The sequence below is a fragment of the Budorcas taxicolor genome, chromosome 16 (genome assembly GCF_023091745.1).
Source record: "Budorcas taxicolor isolate Tak-1 chromosome 16, Takin1.1, whole genome shotgun sequence".
NCBI classification, from domain to species: Eukaryota; Metazoa; Chordata; class Mammalia; order Artiodactyla; family Bovidae; genus Budorcas; species Budorcas taxicolor.
Genome location: NC_068925.1, coordinates 27,111,850 through 27,130,814, shown reverse-complemented (window position 1 = coordinate 27,130,814; position 18,965 = coordinate 27,111,850). Strand labels below are relative to the sequence as shown.

The window sequence follows — 18,965 nt, the reverse complement described above, 5'->3', positions numbered from 1 at the left end:
GAAATGAAGACACTTGCCCCTTGGAAGAAAAGCTATGACCAACCTAGACAGCATATTAAAAAGCAGAGACATTACTTTGCTGACAAATGTCTGTTTGGTCAAAGGTGTGGTTTTTCCAATAGTCATGTATGAATGTGAGAGTTGTACTGTAAAGAAAGCTGAGCACGGAAGAATTGATGCTTTTGAACTGTGGTGTTGGAGAAGACTGTTGAGAGTCCTTGGATTGCTAGGAGATCCAACCAGTGCATCCTAAAGGAAATCAATTCTGAATATTCATCGGAAGGACTGATGTTGAAGCTGAAGCTTCCAATACTTTGGCTACCTAATGTGAAGAAATGTCTCATTGGAATAGACCCTGATGCTGGGAAAGATTGAAGGTCGGAGGAGAAGGGGATGACAGAGGATGAGATGGTTGGATGGCATCACCAACTTGATGGACATGAGTTTGAGCGAGCTCCAGGAGTTGGAGATGAACAGGGAAGCCTGGCGTACTGCAGTCCATAAGGTTTCAGAGTTGGACATGACTGAGCGACTGAACTAACTGAACTGAAGGAAAAAATCAGAGACTCCAAGTTAAAAAATGATTAGAAAACAAAGATTTCCCAGACATTATCTGGAGAATATTGACTCAGAAGAATTGATAGATGTTATATCAACAGAGTTTGTGACTTTCGGGCTTTTAACATGCTAATGTGTATGTTGGATTTTTAAAGAGTTTGGGTAATGGAGTATTTCTTAAATTTGTTTGCTTTTGAAAGCCTCCCTCCTCTTCTCTTTATAATATTTCATTGGGTCTAAAGAACATGTTATGGGAAATTTTGAAACTGACTGTTAGGTCTGCAAAATTACTTGAATGCCAGACCTGGCATGTAAGCCAAAGGAGAAGAAACTCAATTGTGTTTCCTTAAAAGAGAAAAACGGAGAATGTTCCTTACATTAGTCTATGCAAAACTATTCTATATGTTTTCTATTTTGAATTATACTCTTTGTGCTTTTACTATTTTGAATGCATTTGTAGCAGAGACAGATTTTAGAATTATGCCAACCATTCAACAATTTGTGGAACTTTAAAAGAAGATTTTTTTAAAAACCACCTTAAAGTACTTTATGAAACTTTTTACTGTTGCTCACAGTAAGATTTCAAAACTATTTGATGAATAAATGCTGTTAGATCTTAGATTATTGATATTTATTTGTATTAAGATGAGAGGAATTATTTTTTTAGAGAGAAACTTATATACTTCTCAGTATTTATTTTAAATGTGAAGAACTCTAAAGCCACACCACTGATCTCTCTTAACTTGATTAGTTGGTGGTAGAAAATCTTCATGTGGATTTTCTATTCATAATCTCAAAGATTTCTGGTGGAAAATCAAGTTTATAATTCTTATTTGATCCTCCCTCATGATCAGTTGACTTAGCTTTCATTTCATTTCTTAATAGTTTTGTCATTATAACAACTGGGTTTAGTCGCCAAAAAATAGCTGCCAAAAGCTTTCATTCCATTAAATTCCCTACTCTGGTGTAGTAGATTTTCTCGTGTAAGTTTCTGGACAGAATAGAACATCCTGTCTCATGATGCTTAGAAAGTTTTTCCCTGTTTTGAATCAGATGAGTGGTGATGAGAATTCCAGCACTATATGCTTGTTTTATATTTTATAGGTCTCCCTTTCCACTGCCTCCTCCCTCGCTTCCTTTCTTCTCTGCCTCCCCCCAGCTAGAGGACAGATGATGGGCTGTCTAAATCTAAAAAATTGTCTGGATTGAGACTAAGCTCCTTTAACTCTTTGTATTTTTGTAAACTATTTTTTCCTTAATATGTTTTGGCAAAATTACTGTAGTTCTTTAATTGTTAACTGCTTTTTTCCTTTAATAGCTCTTTTGGAGTTAACCATTCCCCTAGCTAATGACAAAGTAAAACAGCCAGTATTCTGAAAATGACATTTTCCACCTATATACCTTGTTAGACATATGCAATTAATTTGAATGAAATGCTAATTATTTAAATCTTTCTAAGATTAAGTTCACTTACCTTGAATGCTTAGTCCTAATGTATATTAGTCAGGATTTATGTTCTGTGCTTCTTAATAATTTTTCTGAACCGTTTCTTTCTAAGAAAGGTAGAATAATGACAGTAGCAAGCACTTGATTCTGATGTCAATAAATGCTACATTTTAAAAGTCATTGCTAAAAAAAATAAATAAATAAAAATAATAAATAAAAAATAAAAGTCATTGCTGTGGCTGAAAAATGATAGTGTTTCACTCTTTTTTTAATACTGATGTTGGGTGTGGTCCCTTAAAATACTTATGAATAATGCCTATTGGTATTTTGCCATAGTTTCAATAGACTGTAAAAAACTGTTGCTTCTTCTTAACTTGAAGAAATGTTTACATTTAAAATAGGTTATTAGTGGACTTAGAGTTGTTAAACTAGAATATCTTTTACCTGAAATGTTAAAAACATCAAATCAAATGGATTGTATAGTAAAGAAGGAAAAGGAGTTAACTAATGTTTTAAAGACTTACTCACAGATACATGTCCCTTAATACAGACAGCCCTTTTTCAAAACCATTTTTTTAAAAGAACGTAAGTGTGACCAAATGATATTAAAATAAGTGTATTGCTTTGTTGTATATATTGCTATTGTATTGAAGACATTGATGTCCGGGACAAGTTGCTTAACCTCTCTTCGGTTTTCACATCTTATAGATGTGAAATGGTTGTATCTCATGCATAGGATTATAGTCAGGATTCAATGAATTAATGTTGGTAAATCACCTAGGAGAATCTGACACTTCGTAAGTGCTCAGTAGGTTTTAGCCATTACTAACTATATTAAAGTCATTTGCTAGTTTTGTCAGATTTGAGTGGTTTATATGAACACCACTGATTTAGTGATATTAGATTTTATATAGAAAGATTGTTGCTGACTCCCCTACAACAGCTCTTTCAGAGGGTAAGTAAATCTGTATCTTGAATCCTTTTACAGCGATTATATTAAATATAATATTTAAATATAAAATTTCAGAATAAAATTTGACATTTTCTAAACTCACATTGATTAAAGGAAATTTTAAAGATTGTGGAAACAGTTAAATATTGTTACTAGTTCCTTGACCAAGAGTCATATCTTTTGCTCATTAGTAGTTTATTTATTTTTGAAAATTTTTTACTGATGTATACTTGATTTACAGTGTTGTGTTAGCTTCTGGTGCACAGCTGAGTGATTCAGTTATACATATATATACATATTCTTTTTTGTTTTCTTTTCCATTATGGTTTATTGTATGATAGTGAATACAGTTCCTTGTGCTATACAGTAGGGCTTTATTGTTTATTATAGTACTTTCTGTCTGCTAATCCATGCTCCTAATTTATCGCCTTCCCCTTTCCCTTTTGGTATCCATCAGTTTGTTTTCTTTGTCTGTGAGTCTGCTTCTGTTTTATAAATTAAGTTCATTTCTGTCTTATTTTAGATGCCAAATGCAAGTGATATCATATAGTATTTGCTTTCTTCTTCTGACTTACTTCACTTGGTATGATAATCTCTAGGCCTATCCATGTTGCTGCAAATGGCATTTCATTCTTTTTTATGGCTGAGTAGTATTCCTCTGTGTGTGTCTGTGTGTGTGTCTGTGTGTGTGTGTATTCTTTTTTATCCATTCATCTGTCAGTGGACATTTATTTACCTTACTTCATGTCTTGGCTATTATAAATAGTGCTGCTATGAACATTGAGGTGCATGTGTCTTTTCAAATTATAGTTTTCTCTAGATATGTGTTCAGGGGTGGGATTGCTGGATCATATGGCAACCCTATTTTTAGTTTTTTAAGGAACCTCTGTACTGTTTTCCATAGTGGCTGCACTGATTTACATTCCCACTTGCAGTGTAAGAGGCTTCCCTTTTCTCCCTACCCTCTCTAGCATTTGTTATTTGTAGAATTAGTGTTTTATTTTGTGAATTGCTATCCCAGCTATATAATGGCTGTATGATAATCGCCTAGCACTCACTAGCCTGAGTGCCAGATACTAGGACAATACTTGTTACTCCTCTTTGCTCCTCATTTATCTCCTAAAGAAAATTGGCATAAGAGGAAACGACCAAATCTAATTGACTGAACTTTTGCAAGTCATCAGTATGTGTAGAAAAATATCACTTTTCCCCAGAATATTGTATTGTGAAGGCATTGCACAGAAAGTTAAGAAATATCTTTTTTTAGAAAGATTTCAAAGTCTTGCTTGTCATATTTAGCTGCCTGCTCTTGTGCATATTTGTTTTTTGGGTCTCCTCCTTTTCAATTCAACCCTAATCATTCATGTTCTTTTTCTGACTACTGATTACCTGGACAGTTGAAATAGCCTGATCTAATCTTTAGTCTTTGCCCTTCTCTCCTTTACTCTAGGGACACTGTTACCACAACAGTTTTCTTAAAGGGCAAATCTGACAGTCATTCTTCTGTCCAAAAACTATCTGTGTAATTTATTGCTAAAGTAATAACAGATTCATTCCTCAGCTAGTCATAGAAGGTCCCCTTCATAATAACCCCTCCCTCTGCAATCCACACACATTTCACATTTCAAACCTATCTCCCTATTTTCAGTTTGGGACAACTGAACTATGACATTTTTCCAAGTTCTTTAGTTTTAGAAATCCTCCCAGTCACTGGGGCTTGATCCCTAATTTTGATTCCTGTCCTATTTCTTCAGGGCATATTAGCATTTACTTTGCTGACACCTGTAAACCAAGTTCCTCTGTTTTATGTTACAGTGATTTTGTATGTGTATTACATGTTTAATAGAAACATGAGCTTATTAAAGGCAAGGACTATGCCCTGTCATTTATATCTATTTGATAACTCAGATCTGACTATAAAGTTTGCCACCATTTATCACAAGTATTGATTTTGCTTAGCATTGCTGATACATTTAATTGAACAAGTTAAGATTGGACTTCAGTCAAAATTAAATTATACCATTGTGCTAACTTTCAGATATTTTTGATTTTAAGTCTTTTAGTTAATATCAGACCTTATGGAGAAGAAGAGAAGGCAAAGCTTGGAGAGATGTTTGAAGTCCTTTTCATTGCCCTTTAAATCATATAGAAAGCTATCATCAAAGCAAATGATTTAAAATTGGTTGTGGCGCATTAGACCAACCAATGGTCTAATGGTCTCATCTCCAGTGTCTGCAAAATGCTAAAAAGAAATAAAATTTAACCTAACTTTTAAAATCATAGATCATTTATCAATGAAATATTAACTCGATTTTTGGCAACTAACGGTTATAATGTATTTGGTATTTATAACTTTTTCTTTTTCCTGCAGAAAACCATAGGCAAAATTGCAACATGCTTGGAATTACGAAGTGCAGCTTTACAGGTAAATAGATTCCCCCCCTCTCAACTTCTTAATATAAGGAAAAGGAATTAGTATGAACTATTGATAAAATGTTAGGCATTCATGTCAAAAGCAGTATAGTCTCAAAAGGATTTTTTAACAATAAGAATTCATGAATTAAACTCCTATTAAAAGATCTATTAGTTCAAGTTATATAAACTGTAAAAGTAAAAGATATGGCTTCAATTTGTTTCTTCAATATCTTTAGTCAGAATGTTCCCAAAAAACAAAAACTAATTTGGAATTAAAAAAATTTTTTTTAACCTTGAAAGCAAGAGATGGAGTCTTTTATCTTGGCTACTTTTTGAATATTTTGTTAGCCATAATAAAAGGCATCGGGTGCAGTGAAGTCTTTGTATTAAAAGTATGTAATTTGCATATTTTAAATTCAGTCCACACAGTCCCAGGAAGAATTTAAACTGGAAGATCTGAAGAAGCTAGAACCAAGTAAGCTTTATTTCATATTTTTTATTGATACTGCTTTAGAAAAATGTTTACACTATTATGGATATTAAGATTATTTAGCAGAGATGCTAGTTTGAGTCTTTTCTGTTACTATCTAATCCTATGCAATTTTTCGTGCTTTTGTAATTCCTATAATATTTTTAGTAATTATTGTCTGGTTCACCTTGTGTGCTCAGTCATGTCTGACTCTTTGCAACCCCATGGAGTGTAACCTACCAGACTCCCCTGTCCATGGAGTTTCCCACACAAGAATACTGGAGTGGGTTGCCATTTCCTTTTCCAAGGTATCTTCCCAAACGAGGGATCAAAACTTCATCTCCTGCATTGGCAGGCGGATTCATTACCACTGCTACCTGGGAAGCCCTCTCACCTTCATTACAGAGTGAAAAATTATTTGACTCTATGTGGTACCTCACCTATCTGTTTTAGCCTTTGTTTTATTCAGTGTAATAAGACTACTATTTACTAAAGTAATAATTAAATTACTTTAGTAAACATTTACAGTAGATTCTACTGGGAAGTATAAAGTTATAGTCATTGATGCCTATTTATACTGAATGTCAGTGAAAACTGCAGTCCAGCCAGCTGTTTAAACTGCTTTATAAAATATTTCTTTATTGTCCTCATTTTCCTTCCTAAAAATGTTTTTTTTTTATTTTTAAGTAAACAATTCCTTCAAATATTTTGGTGGTTAGGATGTGCTAGATGAAGCTTTTTTGCTGGTTCAAATGAATGTTCTCTTAGAGGAAATGTTTGAAATATAGGCAAGGGCACAAGTATTGAATATCACCACAGTCAATTTTAGGACATTTTTTATCACCCCGTAAGGAAACCCTGTATCCATTAGCATTCACTCATTCCTCTCTAGCTTCCCCTGGTTCCCAGCCCGAGGCAACCACTAATCTACTTTTTGTCTCTATAAATTTGCCTGTTCTAGACGTTTCACATAAATGAAGTCATAGAATAATTGGTCTCTTGTAAGTGCCTACATATAAGATTATTTTAAGAAAAACACATTTGTGCTCACTCAGGCATGTCCGATTCTTGTAACCTCCATGGACTGTAGCCCGTCAGGCTCCTCTGTCCATGGAATTTTTTAGGCAAGAATACTGGAGTCGGTTGCCATTACCTCCTCCAGTGAATCTTCCCAACCCAGGCATCGAACCCACATCTCTTGTGTCTCCTTCATTGGCAGGTGGGTTCTTTTAAAAAAAGATTTCAGCTGCATTGAGGATACCTGAGTTATATTATGTTTCTGAAGAAAATTAGAAATGTTCAGTTTTAAATGATAAGAATAATTAGGATTTGGGATCCTCATTTAGTAACTATTTTCCATCTCTTCAGTTTGTTTCCAAATAAAACTTAAGAATATGTAGGTTCACTGTAAAGACTTTAAACACTTAAAATCAGGTGTTTATTATCTCTTTCCATGGACATACTCAATTTTTCTTTCTGTTACCTCATAGACTTTCTTGTTGGTAATAATGATCACCATTTTTCAGAGTAGCAGGAATGTGCCAAACACTCAGATAAATAGACTCAACCACATTTTACTGACACTTGCCCATGATTTTACAGCTTGTAAATGCTCGAACTGGGTTGGGTTTGAAGTGATCTCAAAGCCTACATTCCTACCATTACACTCTGTTATTAATACTTGTAATTGTGCAATATTGACATCAGTCCTTGATATCATGATTCTTTAGGTCAAACTCCTGAGAGATTATTGACCCATGTATTTGTGGAAGATTGAGCTGAAATCTACATTTGTTTTCTGATTTGTTTGTGTATAAGATTTGGGGTGGGAATAGAGAGGAAAGAGTGTAATTTGGATTCGTTTTTAAATTATATTTTGATTTTATATAAAGTTTCTCATTTGGACTTCTCCCTTCCTGGTACTTTAGATGATTTTAATTTGCTTCTTGCCTCTTGAACTTAAATGTGTATGTTGTATTTCAGTAGGCTATGCCCTGTAATCAAGCTTGAATTTATAAAATCTAGGCGCTTGTTTTGAGTTAAGTATTTTATCAGAATTAAACATTTTCAATAAATTGGTATTTGACTATATTTCAGATTAAGTGTTCTTAGTTAACCTGGCCTCTGCCTCTTCTCATAATGTAAGGAAGGGAAAATTAACAAATGACTGTATCTTTCAACTTGTCGATCTTAGTTGGTTTATTTTGCTAATGTATTTTTCCTTCAAGATTTTTAAAATCTCTGTAATCCTATCTGAAATTCACACTAAAGCTAAGATCCTGAATGTAATAATTTAATTTTCTTATGTTAATCCTTAGTAATACACTACTTCTTACTCAAACATATCCCTTTATGACCACCCCATAAACTGTAAAATTCCCTTCCATTAATTAAACTTTCAAGGCCCCAGAGAAATCCCACCTTGCCCTGAAAGCTTTCTCTTCTCTCCTTAGCAGTAATTAGACTCTGTCTCATGTTCTTTATAGGAGCACTTTTTATAGCCACTGTCATAGTCTGCCCTGTACTATTCTCACTAATATTTATTTTTTTTCTCAAGAATATTGTGAATAACCTTTGTATTTTCCTCACAGAGCCTCATTCAGTGCTTTGCCTGTAGTGTGAACTTGGCAAATTTTTTAACTGAATAGACTTAAATGTCTACAGGGAATTGTTTCCCATAATTTAAAACTTTCAGATGGGAAGCACTTGCTCATTTTTCCTACCACAAAAATGAAAATTAGCTACAAAGAAAAAAAAAGAAATACATTTGGGGCGTGTGTGTGTGATTTTTAATGTCAGATTCAAGAGGGTGGCAGGCCATGCTCCATGAGAGTAGGCTGGGAGTGCTGAGTGCTCACCAGTAGAGGGTATACCATCAAGTCAACATTCAGTGGGCCTGTGTGCATTATTCCTACTGAATGAACCAGTTAGTCCCCAATCGTGGTGGACTCCACATTCATGATCACCCTTTCCAGGAAATTATAAACTAGCTTCTCCTCTTCTCTACAACCTCCAAAAATATCAAGATTCATATTAGAAGAAAAATCCTATGTTAAGTTTATGTAGAATCTTATTTTAAAAGGACATTAGAATCGCTGTTATTCCCCAGTTGGTGAAAATGGAAAGCCATCCTGCAATACAGAAAGCAAGAAAGGTGCTGTTATTTTTCTTTCAAAATTATTCATACAAGTTAAATATCTGATATACGCTATACTTGTAAATATAAAATAAAGAAGAAGCTATTATGCCAAAACAGACATTTCCTTTTCAAAACTTTGATACCTAAGGAAAGAAAATACTGTTTAATTCTTCTATTATAATACAAATTCAGGATATTCTTAGTAAGTAATGTGATTTTCAGCTATTTCATTGATGTTTTGTTTACATTTTAAGGGTTGACTTTTTCCTTTTCACTATTAAAATGTGTTCATTGCTGATATAAATATGTGTAATCATGACACCCATTTCCCATTCTCAGCATCTAGAACAATACTGTGTGATTATTTGATATTTGAGTTAAATGAATAGTTTACTCACAATAACAGTCATGCACCAAGTTTAGAGGTAACATTCTTAAAATTTGAAAAATAGTCCTTCTTAGATCTAAAATAATAGGATTCTAGTCAGTCAGATAGGGAGAACTATGGACAGAATAAAATACCATATAATAATGTAGACTTGACTTTACTGCAAGTGTTCCTATGCAGTGTCATGTTATGTTATTTAATTTAATTCTCTCAACAATCTGTGAAGAAAGGTAGAATATGATTTTGGAGCTGGGGAAGCCGAGATTCAGAGTTACATGAATAGTTACATGAATGCGCAAGTCATTAACATCATGGGAGGGCTAAGATCTGATTCAGATCTTTCGCCACGTGCCCTTTGCTTATCAGACTTGAGCTTTGTGGTCCTCTCCATTCCTTGAACAAACTCCTACTGCAGAGCCTTTGTTGTTGCTCTGGCCTGTTCTCTTAATACTTGGAGAGCCCTTGCCCAAAGCTGCTTGTGGACATTTCTTCTCATCCAGGTCATGGCTCAAATGTCTTCTAATAATTCAGGTTTGAGCGGCCTACCCTGTTCACTTCAGCTGAAGTAATCCCTCTACTCCACTTACACAAGCATCCTCTGGGTCCTTCAGCCACAGTCTTAACATCACTGTGTTCATTTTGTGGCTTGTTATTGTCTGCTTATCCCCTGGAGAAGGAACTGGCAACCCACTCCAGTATTCTTGCCTAGAGAATCCCCATGGACAGAGGAGGCTGGCAGGCTATAGTCCATGGGGTCGCAGGAGTCGGACACGACTTACCGACTAAACCACCACCATTGTCTGCTTTTCCTGGCTAGGGTCTAAGACCCGTTTGAAGGTGAGAACACTCTGTCTCTATCACTGCCATATCTTAGCACTCAGTACACATTTGTTGAGAAGAAGAAAGGAAGAAGGAGGGTAGGAGTTGGAAGGAGAGAGAGAATAAGAATGAGTGAAAATATAGACAAAAGTCTTAGACTTCTCTCCCTGAAGGGCTTAGTAGGAGTGCATATATTAGAAGAAGTATGATAAACACATTTGACTCCTGTGGGAGTAAGGCATGTAATTGCAACCTGTACTCAGGGATTTCCTTTTTGAGGATGACAACATCCATACCTGTTTCAGCTCTAAACTGCAAGAGTCCAAAATTAGAATGAATAAGTTGAGTATAAACTCACAGAAACATTTTGGATTGTACAATTAATGCCATTACCTTCATATAACTGCAGGTAGATACTGGCAATCCATAAGACCAGATGTGAAGCACCTCTCCAAATGTAGGTAGAATTGTAGAGCATCTCTCTTTTTAAGTTTCCTTGCCTGGATATAATCACTGACCACAGCCATAATACAGGAGGCTGTAACACAAGAGATTGTTTGAAGACTTCTCTTGAGGATAAATCCCTCTTTGTGTGTGTTTGTGTGTGCATATATATGGAGAAGGAAATGGCAACCCACTCCAGTTTTCTTGCCTGGAGAATCCCATGAACAGAGAAGCCTGGCAGGCTACAGTATCCCTGGGGTCACAAAGAGTCAGACGTGACTGAGCATGCATGAGCCTGTATGTAAGCATATATGTACATATATGTATGTATACATTACATACGTATAATAAACTATGGTAAAGGTATATGAGAATTATAACCTCACTACTATAAACTTGAGCAGTTTTGTGGAGTTGAGGGGAAGACTAATCAAGACATAGAATAAGATAGGCTCATATCCCTCTCATTGGTCATCTTTGACACCAGTCTTTTAATTAAAGTACTCCAGGGAGGAGTTATTGTCTTTCTCAGGTGCCCCATGTCTCACCTTGGATTTTGTACAGAGAACTATTTTGGAGTTCATTTTCCATAAGCGCTCTTGAGACTCTGGAAGTTACCTTCCTTGGAGTTCTGACAGTACTCTGAAATTACTGGTGCTTGGAGTGTGGATATTTTCATTTTGCTAAGATACTCAATGGACAAGTGCATTGTGGCTTTGGATGATAAGACTGGGAATTTTTAAAGTATTAACAGACACCCCAGTGGCTCAGCGGTAAAGAATCTGCCTGCAATGCAGGAGACACGGGTTCGATCCCTGGGTCTGGAAGATCCTCTGGAAGAAGAAATGGCAACCCACTTCAGTATTCTTGCTTGGGAAAACCCATGGACAGAGGAGCCTGGTGGGCTGTGGTCACATGAGGTCACAAAGAATCAGACATGAATGAGCGATTGAAGACACACACACACACACACACACACGTATACATACATATTAATAGGCATGGTAAAATTGACTAAAATCAGTCACAATAAATTTTTTTATTCTGATTGATGACATAATTCATGTGTCTTTCTCTTTTTATTCTAGTCCTAAAGAATATTCTTACATATAATAAAGAATTCCCATTTGATGTTCAGCCTGTCCCTTTAAGGTAAAATAAATTAGCACTAGTATTTGTCTTCTTCTTTTATCATCTTATTTTATACCGATTTTTCAGATATTTCTGGATGTATCATATCAATGTTGGTATCATTGATATCATTAATCCAACATATTGGCATTTTATGACAGCATTTTTTATATCAACATTTTACCTGGGAAATAAGTAGCTATTCGGCTTCTCTTGTATATTTGGTTTTGTAGCTCACTGTTTTTTCTGTCCTTTTGCGTGTAGAAGAATTTTAGCACCTGGTGAAGAAGAGAATTTGGAATTTGAAGAAGATGAAGAAGAGGGTGGTGCTGGAGCAGGATCTCCTGATTCCCTTCCTGCCAGAGTTCCCGGTAAGTATCAGTTGTTGAAAATATCCATGGCTTAATTAACAGTCAAAGTTTTTGGAACTTACTTTCGTATTTGCTAATGGGAGTAAAACCTCTCCAGGGTGCATGTCCATTTTAGGCAAAACTTTATGGTCATGTTACGGGCAGTAACTGTTTTATAGGTATAGCCTGGAATTATTTTACTGTCTGTGTTGGCATCCCAAAGAGCACCCTCAGGTTCCGAGTTCACTAGGGGGACTCACTCAGCATGTTGCTGTAACTCACAGCTGTGCTTTATCCCAGAAAAAGAATTACAGGCACAAAACTAGCCAAGGGAAAATGTATGTGAGCGAAGTCCAGAGGAAACCAGGTACAAGCCTCCAGGAGTCCTCTCCCAGTGGAGCCACACAGCTTGTACTTGATTCCTCTAGTGGCAAATTCTAATGACACACGTGAAGTGTCCCTTGAAGTGGGAAGCACATAAGAGACTCTATGCCCAGAGCCGTTACGTAGACACCTTCTGCCTAGCACTGACCAAAATTCCAGACTCCCAGAAGGAAAGCAGATAATTCAGCATAAACCATATTGTTTGTAAAAAGAATGTAGGCACAGTGACCATTCTTACCAGGGGCAGTAGCAACCCTCCCAACATCCAGATTCCCAGATGCTAGTCAAGGGCTGCCCTTGTAGTCAGGCCTTTCTAAGAGTGACCGTCTCAGACCTGCTATGTTGACTCTTTTTTGGTTCACTATCAAGTTTGGTCATTAAAACTGGACCCAGGGAGAATGGCTACTGAGCAAATGCCTTTTTCTTCCAATCTGTTTTAAAGAAAGCAAATAATGGTGAGGCTTTTTATTTACAGCTGATCTTCCCTGCCTGTCAGTAACCTAAGCAGGCACGCTGGATAAATTTCTTATTTCTCCCATCACTGTTTCACTCTGATCTGTTCTTATACAGCACACAGTTTTCATTTCTGGTCAGTCAGTTCACTTTAGTGTAATCTGCTGATATATTGTGATGTATTTTAGAATAGACTCCAAAAGCTTTAAAATACAGCTAGATACAACTTATGTGTTATCCTGATAACTTTCTTGGTAACAAAAGTACAGGCAGACCTTGGTAATACTACAGGTTTAGTTCCAGATGACAATAAAGTGAGTATTGCAAGAAAGTGAGTCACACGAATTTTTTGGTTTCCCAGTGCATGTAAAAGTTACACATACAGTAGTCTGTTAAGTGTGTGATAAGCATTATGTCTAAAAAAAATTTTTGTATTTCATTATATATATATTTTTATTGAAGTGTAGTTGATTTACAGTGCTTCAAGTACACAGCAAGGTGATGCACATATATTATTTTTCAGATTATTTTCCATTATAGGGTATTACAAGATATTGACTGTAGTTCCCTGTGCTATAAAAAATACTTTATTGCTAAAAAATGCTAACCATCATCTGAGGCTTAGCTAGTCATAATCTTGCTGTTAGAGGGTCTTGTGTTGATGGCTGCTGACATCAGGGTGCTGGTTGCTGAAGGTTGGAACAGCTGTGACAACTTAAACTAAGACAGCAGTGAAGTTTGCCACCTAGATTGACCCTTCCTTCACAGTTTCTCTGTAGCATGCAGTGCTGTTTAATAGCATTTCACCCATCGCAGAACTTCTTTCAAAATCGGAGTCAATTCTCTAGTCTTGGCACTGTTTATCCACTAACTCTGTATAACATTCTAAATTTTTTGTTGTCATTTTAATAGTCTTCATGGCATCCTTACCAGGAGTAGATTCCATCTTGAGAAAACACTTTCTTTGTTCATCTATACAAAGCAGTTGCTCATCTGTTGAAGTTCTGGGAAATTGGAACAATCCAGTCACATCTTCAGGGTCCACATCTTATTCTAGTTCTCTTGTTATTTCCACTACATCTGCAATTAACAATAGTAACATCTGAGATCACAGGTCATCAGTCACTGTGAAAAATATAAAAGTAATGAAAAAGCATGAAATATTGCAAGAATTATCAAAATGTGACACCGAGCCAGGAGGTGAACAAATGCTGATGGAAAAATGGCACCAGTAGACTTGCTTGAGACAGAAAAGAAAGAAAGAAAGTGTGCTCAGTCGTGTCCGACTCTTTGCAACCCCATGGACTGTAGCCTACCAGGCTCCTCTGTCCATGGGATTTTCCAGGCAATAGTACTGGAGTAGATTGCCATTTCCTTCTCCAGGGGATCTTCCCGACCCAGGGATCAAACCCTGGTTTCCCACATTGTAGACAGATGCTTTACCGCCTGAGCCACCAGGGAAGCACAGGGTTGCTTGACACAGGGTTACCACAAATGTTCAGTTTGTAAAAAATACAATATCTGTGAAGTGCAGTAAAGTAACATAAGAATAATAGTAATATTTCAGTGTTTATTATGCCCCTTGGGGTGGAGGCGTTATGGGGTATATAGGTTCAAACCAACAGACACTGGGCTTGAGTCTAATCTTAGAACATTACTAGTTGCACCTATTCTGTTTCTTTCTTTTTTTTCATTTCATTTTTATTATTTGTTTATTTGGCTGTGTAGGGTCGTAGTTGCAGCATGCAGGATCTTTAGCTGTGGCATGCGAACTCTTGGTTTTGCCATGTGAACTCTTGGTTGTGGCATATGGAGTCTAGTTCCCTGACCAGGGATCAAACCTGCCCCCCTACCCGACCCCACACTGGGACAGAGGAGGCTTAAACACTAGCCCACCAGAGAAGTCCCGGTGCACCTGTTCTTAAGCCAGTCTGAACTTCAGTGTCTCTTTCATTCATAAAATGAGTTGATAATCATGCCTACCTCAAAAGGTTCCTGTGAAGATTAAATAAGGTACTGCCTGTGAAGCTTTTAGGCCAGTCCCTGTCATATGCTGAATATTAGTGAGGTGGTTATTTTCATCATCATCACCTTTCAATGGAGGTAACAATACTACAGTATAGGATTACTGGGAAAATTACTGTCGATGGTAGCTATTATTGTTAATAATGTGTCTTTCAGTATAAGGGCATTATTCCTAATATACCTTACTTTATGAAGAGAGATGTATTTTTCTTGCTTTAGTTACATATGTAGAAAATATCAAAATTGCTGAGATTGTGAGAGAAATTTTCTTGCTGTTTTACTTAACTAAACAGTTGTAATTCTGTTTTCAACCCATGTATTGTAATTGCTAAAGCTTCCACTACTATAAATTTCTATCTGATTTGGTTGTCCACATATTTGTCATACAGACAGATCAAGATTTTTATGGGTTTCAGATTGCTGAGTTGAAAGAAACTTTTACCATAAATTAAATCCATTTGCTATGTAAGATTAAACCTAAACTTAATAGATTTTTGTATTTTGATAATAGTATTGTGATAATTCATTTTAAAGGTAGAGAAAGCTTGCTGAATCCTTCTAGTCTCTGAATTTCTTTTTCAAAAAAGTACATGTAGTTTAATTAACTGTATTTAGTTTGGGATCATTATTGTTCTGGGCCTATGTGTTAGTGTCAGTTGCCCAGTAGTGTCCGACTCCTTGTGACCCCATGGCTTGTAGCCTCTGTCTGTGGAATTCTCCAAGCAGGAATACTGGAGTGGGTAGCAATTCCCTTCTCCAGGGGATCTTCCTGACCCAGGGATTGAACCTGGGTCTCCCACATTGCAGGCAGATTTTTTATCATCTGAGCCATAAGTGTCATTAAAAAATAACTTTTAAATAATATTCATTGACGTAGCAAGGTGGCATTTAACTTTTTACTTAACTAGAAAGCAGGAAACATTTTCTTTTCCCTGTTACACTGAGAGAATCCAAGATTTCAGTGATGCCCAGGCTGTGTCTGCATTTTGGTGGCAAGATGGTTCTAGAAATTGTTGTGATTTTTCTCTTTTTATTTATTATCTTTGTTTGTATATAATTTATTGAATTATAAGTTTCTTGTGATTTGTTTTAAAAGTCGAGTCTATGAGATTCTATTTATATATACAGAATTCACCCTTTTTAGTGTGCAGTTTATGCTTGTTGATAAATGTATACAGTTGTGTTAACTAACACTGCTGTGAGGCTAAGAGGAATAAGGAATGGTATGTAGATTTGTGACCCAGAATAGTTTTTTCTCATTTCAAATGGAAAGTGACTTTTTAACCAACCTTTGATTGGGGTAGGTGGGGAGTAGGGGGTAGGTATTATCTTTCTTTTTAATATTCATCTCTTTCCTTTTCAAAAATTAAAAAATTCATATGGAAAACATAAATTTTTGTTAAATAATTGGCTTGAGCCAAAATAGGGTTTAATTTTTCTAAAGGTAGGCTTCAGTTCAATCACTCAGTTATGTCCAACTCTTTGTGACCCCATGGATGGCAGCACGCCAGGCTTCCCTGTCCATCACCAACTCCCAGAGCTTGCTCAAGCTCACGTCCATCTAGTCGGTGATGCCATCCAACTCTTCCATCCTCTGTCATCCCCTTCTCCTCCCGCCTTCAATCTTTCCCAGCATCAGGGTCTTTTCCAATGATTTAGTTCTTCACATCAGGTGGCCAGAGTATTGGAATTTCAGCTTCAGCTTCAGCATCAGTCCTTCCAATGAATATTCAGGACTGATTTCCTTTAGGTTTGAAAGGTAGGCTTGGTAGATTTTAAATCAAGGATGTAAATGTACAACCTGTTTTATTGGCCTGAAAATTTACCAGTATGAATATAAAGCTATTAAAATCATAAACCCAAGAAATATGAATAGACGAAGACAAAATTTTCAAGATTAAAAAAAAAACACACATTCTTACTGAATGACATGATTAAACTCAAATATAGGCTTAGTTTCAAAATTTTCACAAATGTGTTAGTTCCTTTAGCTCTTAGACTTAATTATACATAAAGCATGTTTATTTTTGAAGCTGAAAATAATGAAATTTACCTCTTCAATGTGAAACCTGTGCATGGTTTTTGCTGTACAAATACTCAGTTGAGTTGAACTCGAGAGAAGCAAACATGGATTTCATTTTTAGCTGAAATGAGGTTTTTCTTGCTCACACATATAAGAAGTTGCAGATTGCAGCAAAGTGTTCATTGCTTTCTTGTGAATATCAGGGCATCCTTCTTTCATAGAAATCCAGAGCGTGCCTCGGGGCACAGTGGTGAATATCATCTTAAGAGTATGGTTAGGTCAGAGCTCTCTAAGTTCTTTTTCTTCTCCCAGAGTCTCAAGTTCTCAAATTGGAGAGAAGAATCAGAGAAAATGTTCCTCACTCAGGCATGTATTTGTTTATATGTTTATGTGTCTCTTCAGTCGTATCCGACTCTATGCAGCCCTGTGGGCTACAGCCTGCCAGGCTCCTCTGTCCGTGGGATTCTCCAGGCAAGAATACTGGAGGGGGTTGCCCTGCGCCCCTCCAGGGGGGTCTTCCAGACCCAGAGATTGAACCCATGTCTCTTCTGTCTCCTGTATTGTCAGGTGGGTTCTTTACCACCAGCACCACCTGAGACGCCCTTACTTGTATATAAAGCAAAAGAAAATACTCCTTGATTTTGTTCTCTGGTTCTCCAGGCTAGTTTTTAATAAGACTTGAGACTTACTGATATTAATATTTTTTCTCACTTTCAAGCTTAAGAAGGTTGGGAAACATTTCAAGATTTCCTTTTACAGCTTTTTTTTTTTCTTTTAAATGCAAGAATCCTGTCACTTGAAACTAAAGGGTTTTCTTTAGAGTTTTGCAGAGACTAAGTCATATGAGATGTCTGTTAAGTAGATTACATTTTGCAGCCCTCATCTTCAAAGCACCCAGCAACATCTAGCTTACTCTTTCTTAAAAGTACTCTCCAATTCAGCCTTTTGACTCAGACACCTGTGAGGAACTCTTCCTTGCTTCCTGTAGGGAATGATGGATTGCCCTTTTTAAACTAGCATTTCTAACATGAAGCACATGCCCACTGGCTCCTTCCAGACTTTGTAGATGTGTGTTTATTACATAATTTTTTTTCCAAAATTAGGTATAGTGACAATTGATATACTCTTAATGTATGTGAACAACTTCAGGCAGGTATGATTTTAATTTATTATTTAAATGATAATGGCCATTAAGGATTTTTTCCCCCAGAATTTTAAAGCAGTTTTAAAAATGAACAGACATCTTATGATTTCTCAAACTCTTTTTCTTTTCTTTTCTTTTTTGGTAAATTATTTATTTATTTTTGGCTGTGCATAGTGGGCTGCTCTCTAGCTCTGGAGAGTGAGGACTACTCTCTAGTTGCCGTGTGCAGGCTTCTTATTGCAGCGGCTTCTCTTGTGGTTGAGCACAGACTCTGGCACCTGGGTTGAGTAGTTGTAGCTCCTGGGCTCTAGAGCACAGGCTCAGTAGCTGTGGTGCAGGGCTTAGTTGCTCCACAGCATGTGGGATCTTCGTGGATCAGGGATTGAACCTGTATCCCCTGCATTGGCAGGCGAATTCCTATCCATTGAGCCAACGGGAAACCCTTTTCCTTGAAAGCTTAAAGGAACCCTATGTTCCTCAACTGCTAAATGATAAATTACTAGCTAAAAGAAATTGTGTATGTATTTTAATATTTTACCACAATTTCTACCTCTAACCTAAATTTAGCATTTCAAAAACAAATAAGTGGCCTCTCCATAACTTTTAAAATCTATATCCATCCGTATGACTTCTTTGGAGAAATGTCTATTTAGGTCTTTGGCCCATTTTTTGATTGGGTCGTTTATTTTTCTGGAATTGAGCTGCATAAGTTGCTTGTATATTTTTGAGATTAGTTGTTTGTCAGTTGCTTCATTTGCTATTATTTTCTCCCATTCAGAAGGCTGTCTTTTCACTTTGCTTATATTTTCCTTTGTTGTGCAGAAG

The 18,965-nt window shown here is 36.4% G+C and overlaps 1 protein-coding gene across 1 annotated transcript in view; it reads left to right on the top strand.

Moving 5' to 3' along the window:
- AIDA (axin interactor, dorsalization associated) overlaps positions 1 to 18,965 on the top strand; it is a 50,719-nt gene that overhangs the window by 10,557 nt on the left and 21,197 nt on the right. Inside the window, exons 3-6 of the mRNA XM_052653683.1 lie at positions 5,328 to 5,381; positions 5,792 to 5,846; positions 11,719 to 11,782; positions 12,026 to 12,132. Of these exons, the coding sequence (XP_052509643.1) occupies positions 5,328 to 5,381; positions 5,792 to 5,846; positions 11,719 to 11,782; positions 12,026 to 12,132 (280 nt within the window). The remainder of the gene's footprint in view (positions 1 to 5,327; positions 5,382 to 5,791; positions 5,847 to 11,718; positions 11,783 to 12,025; positions 12,133 to 18,965) is intronic.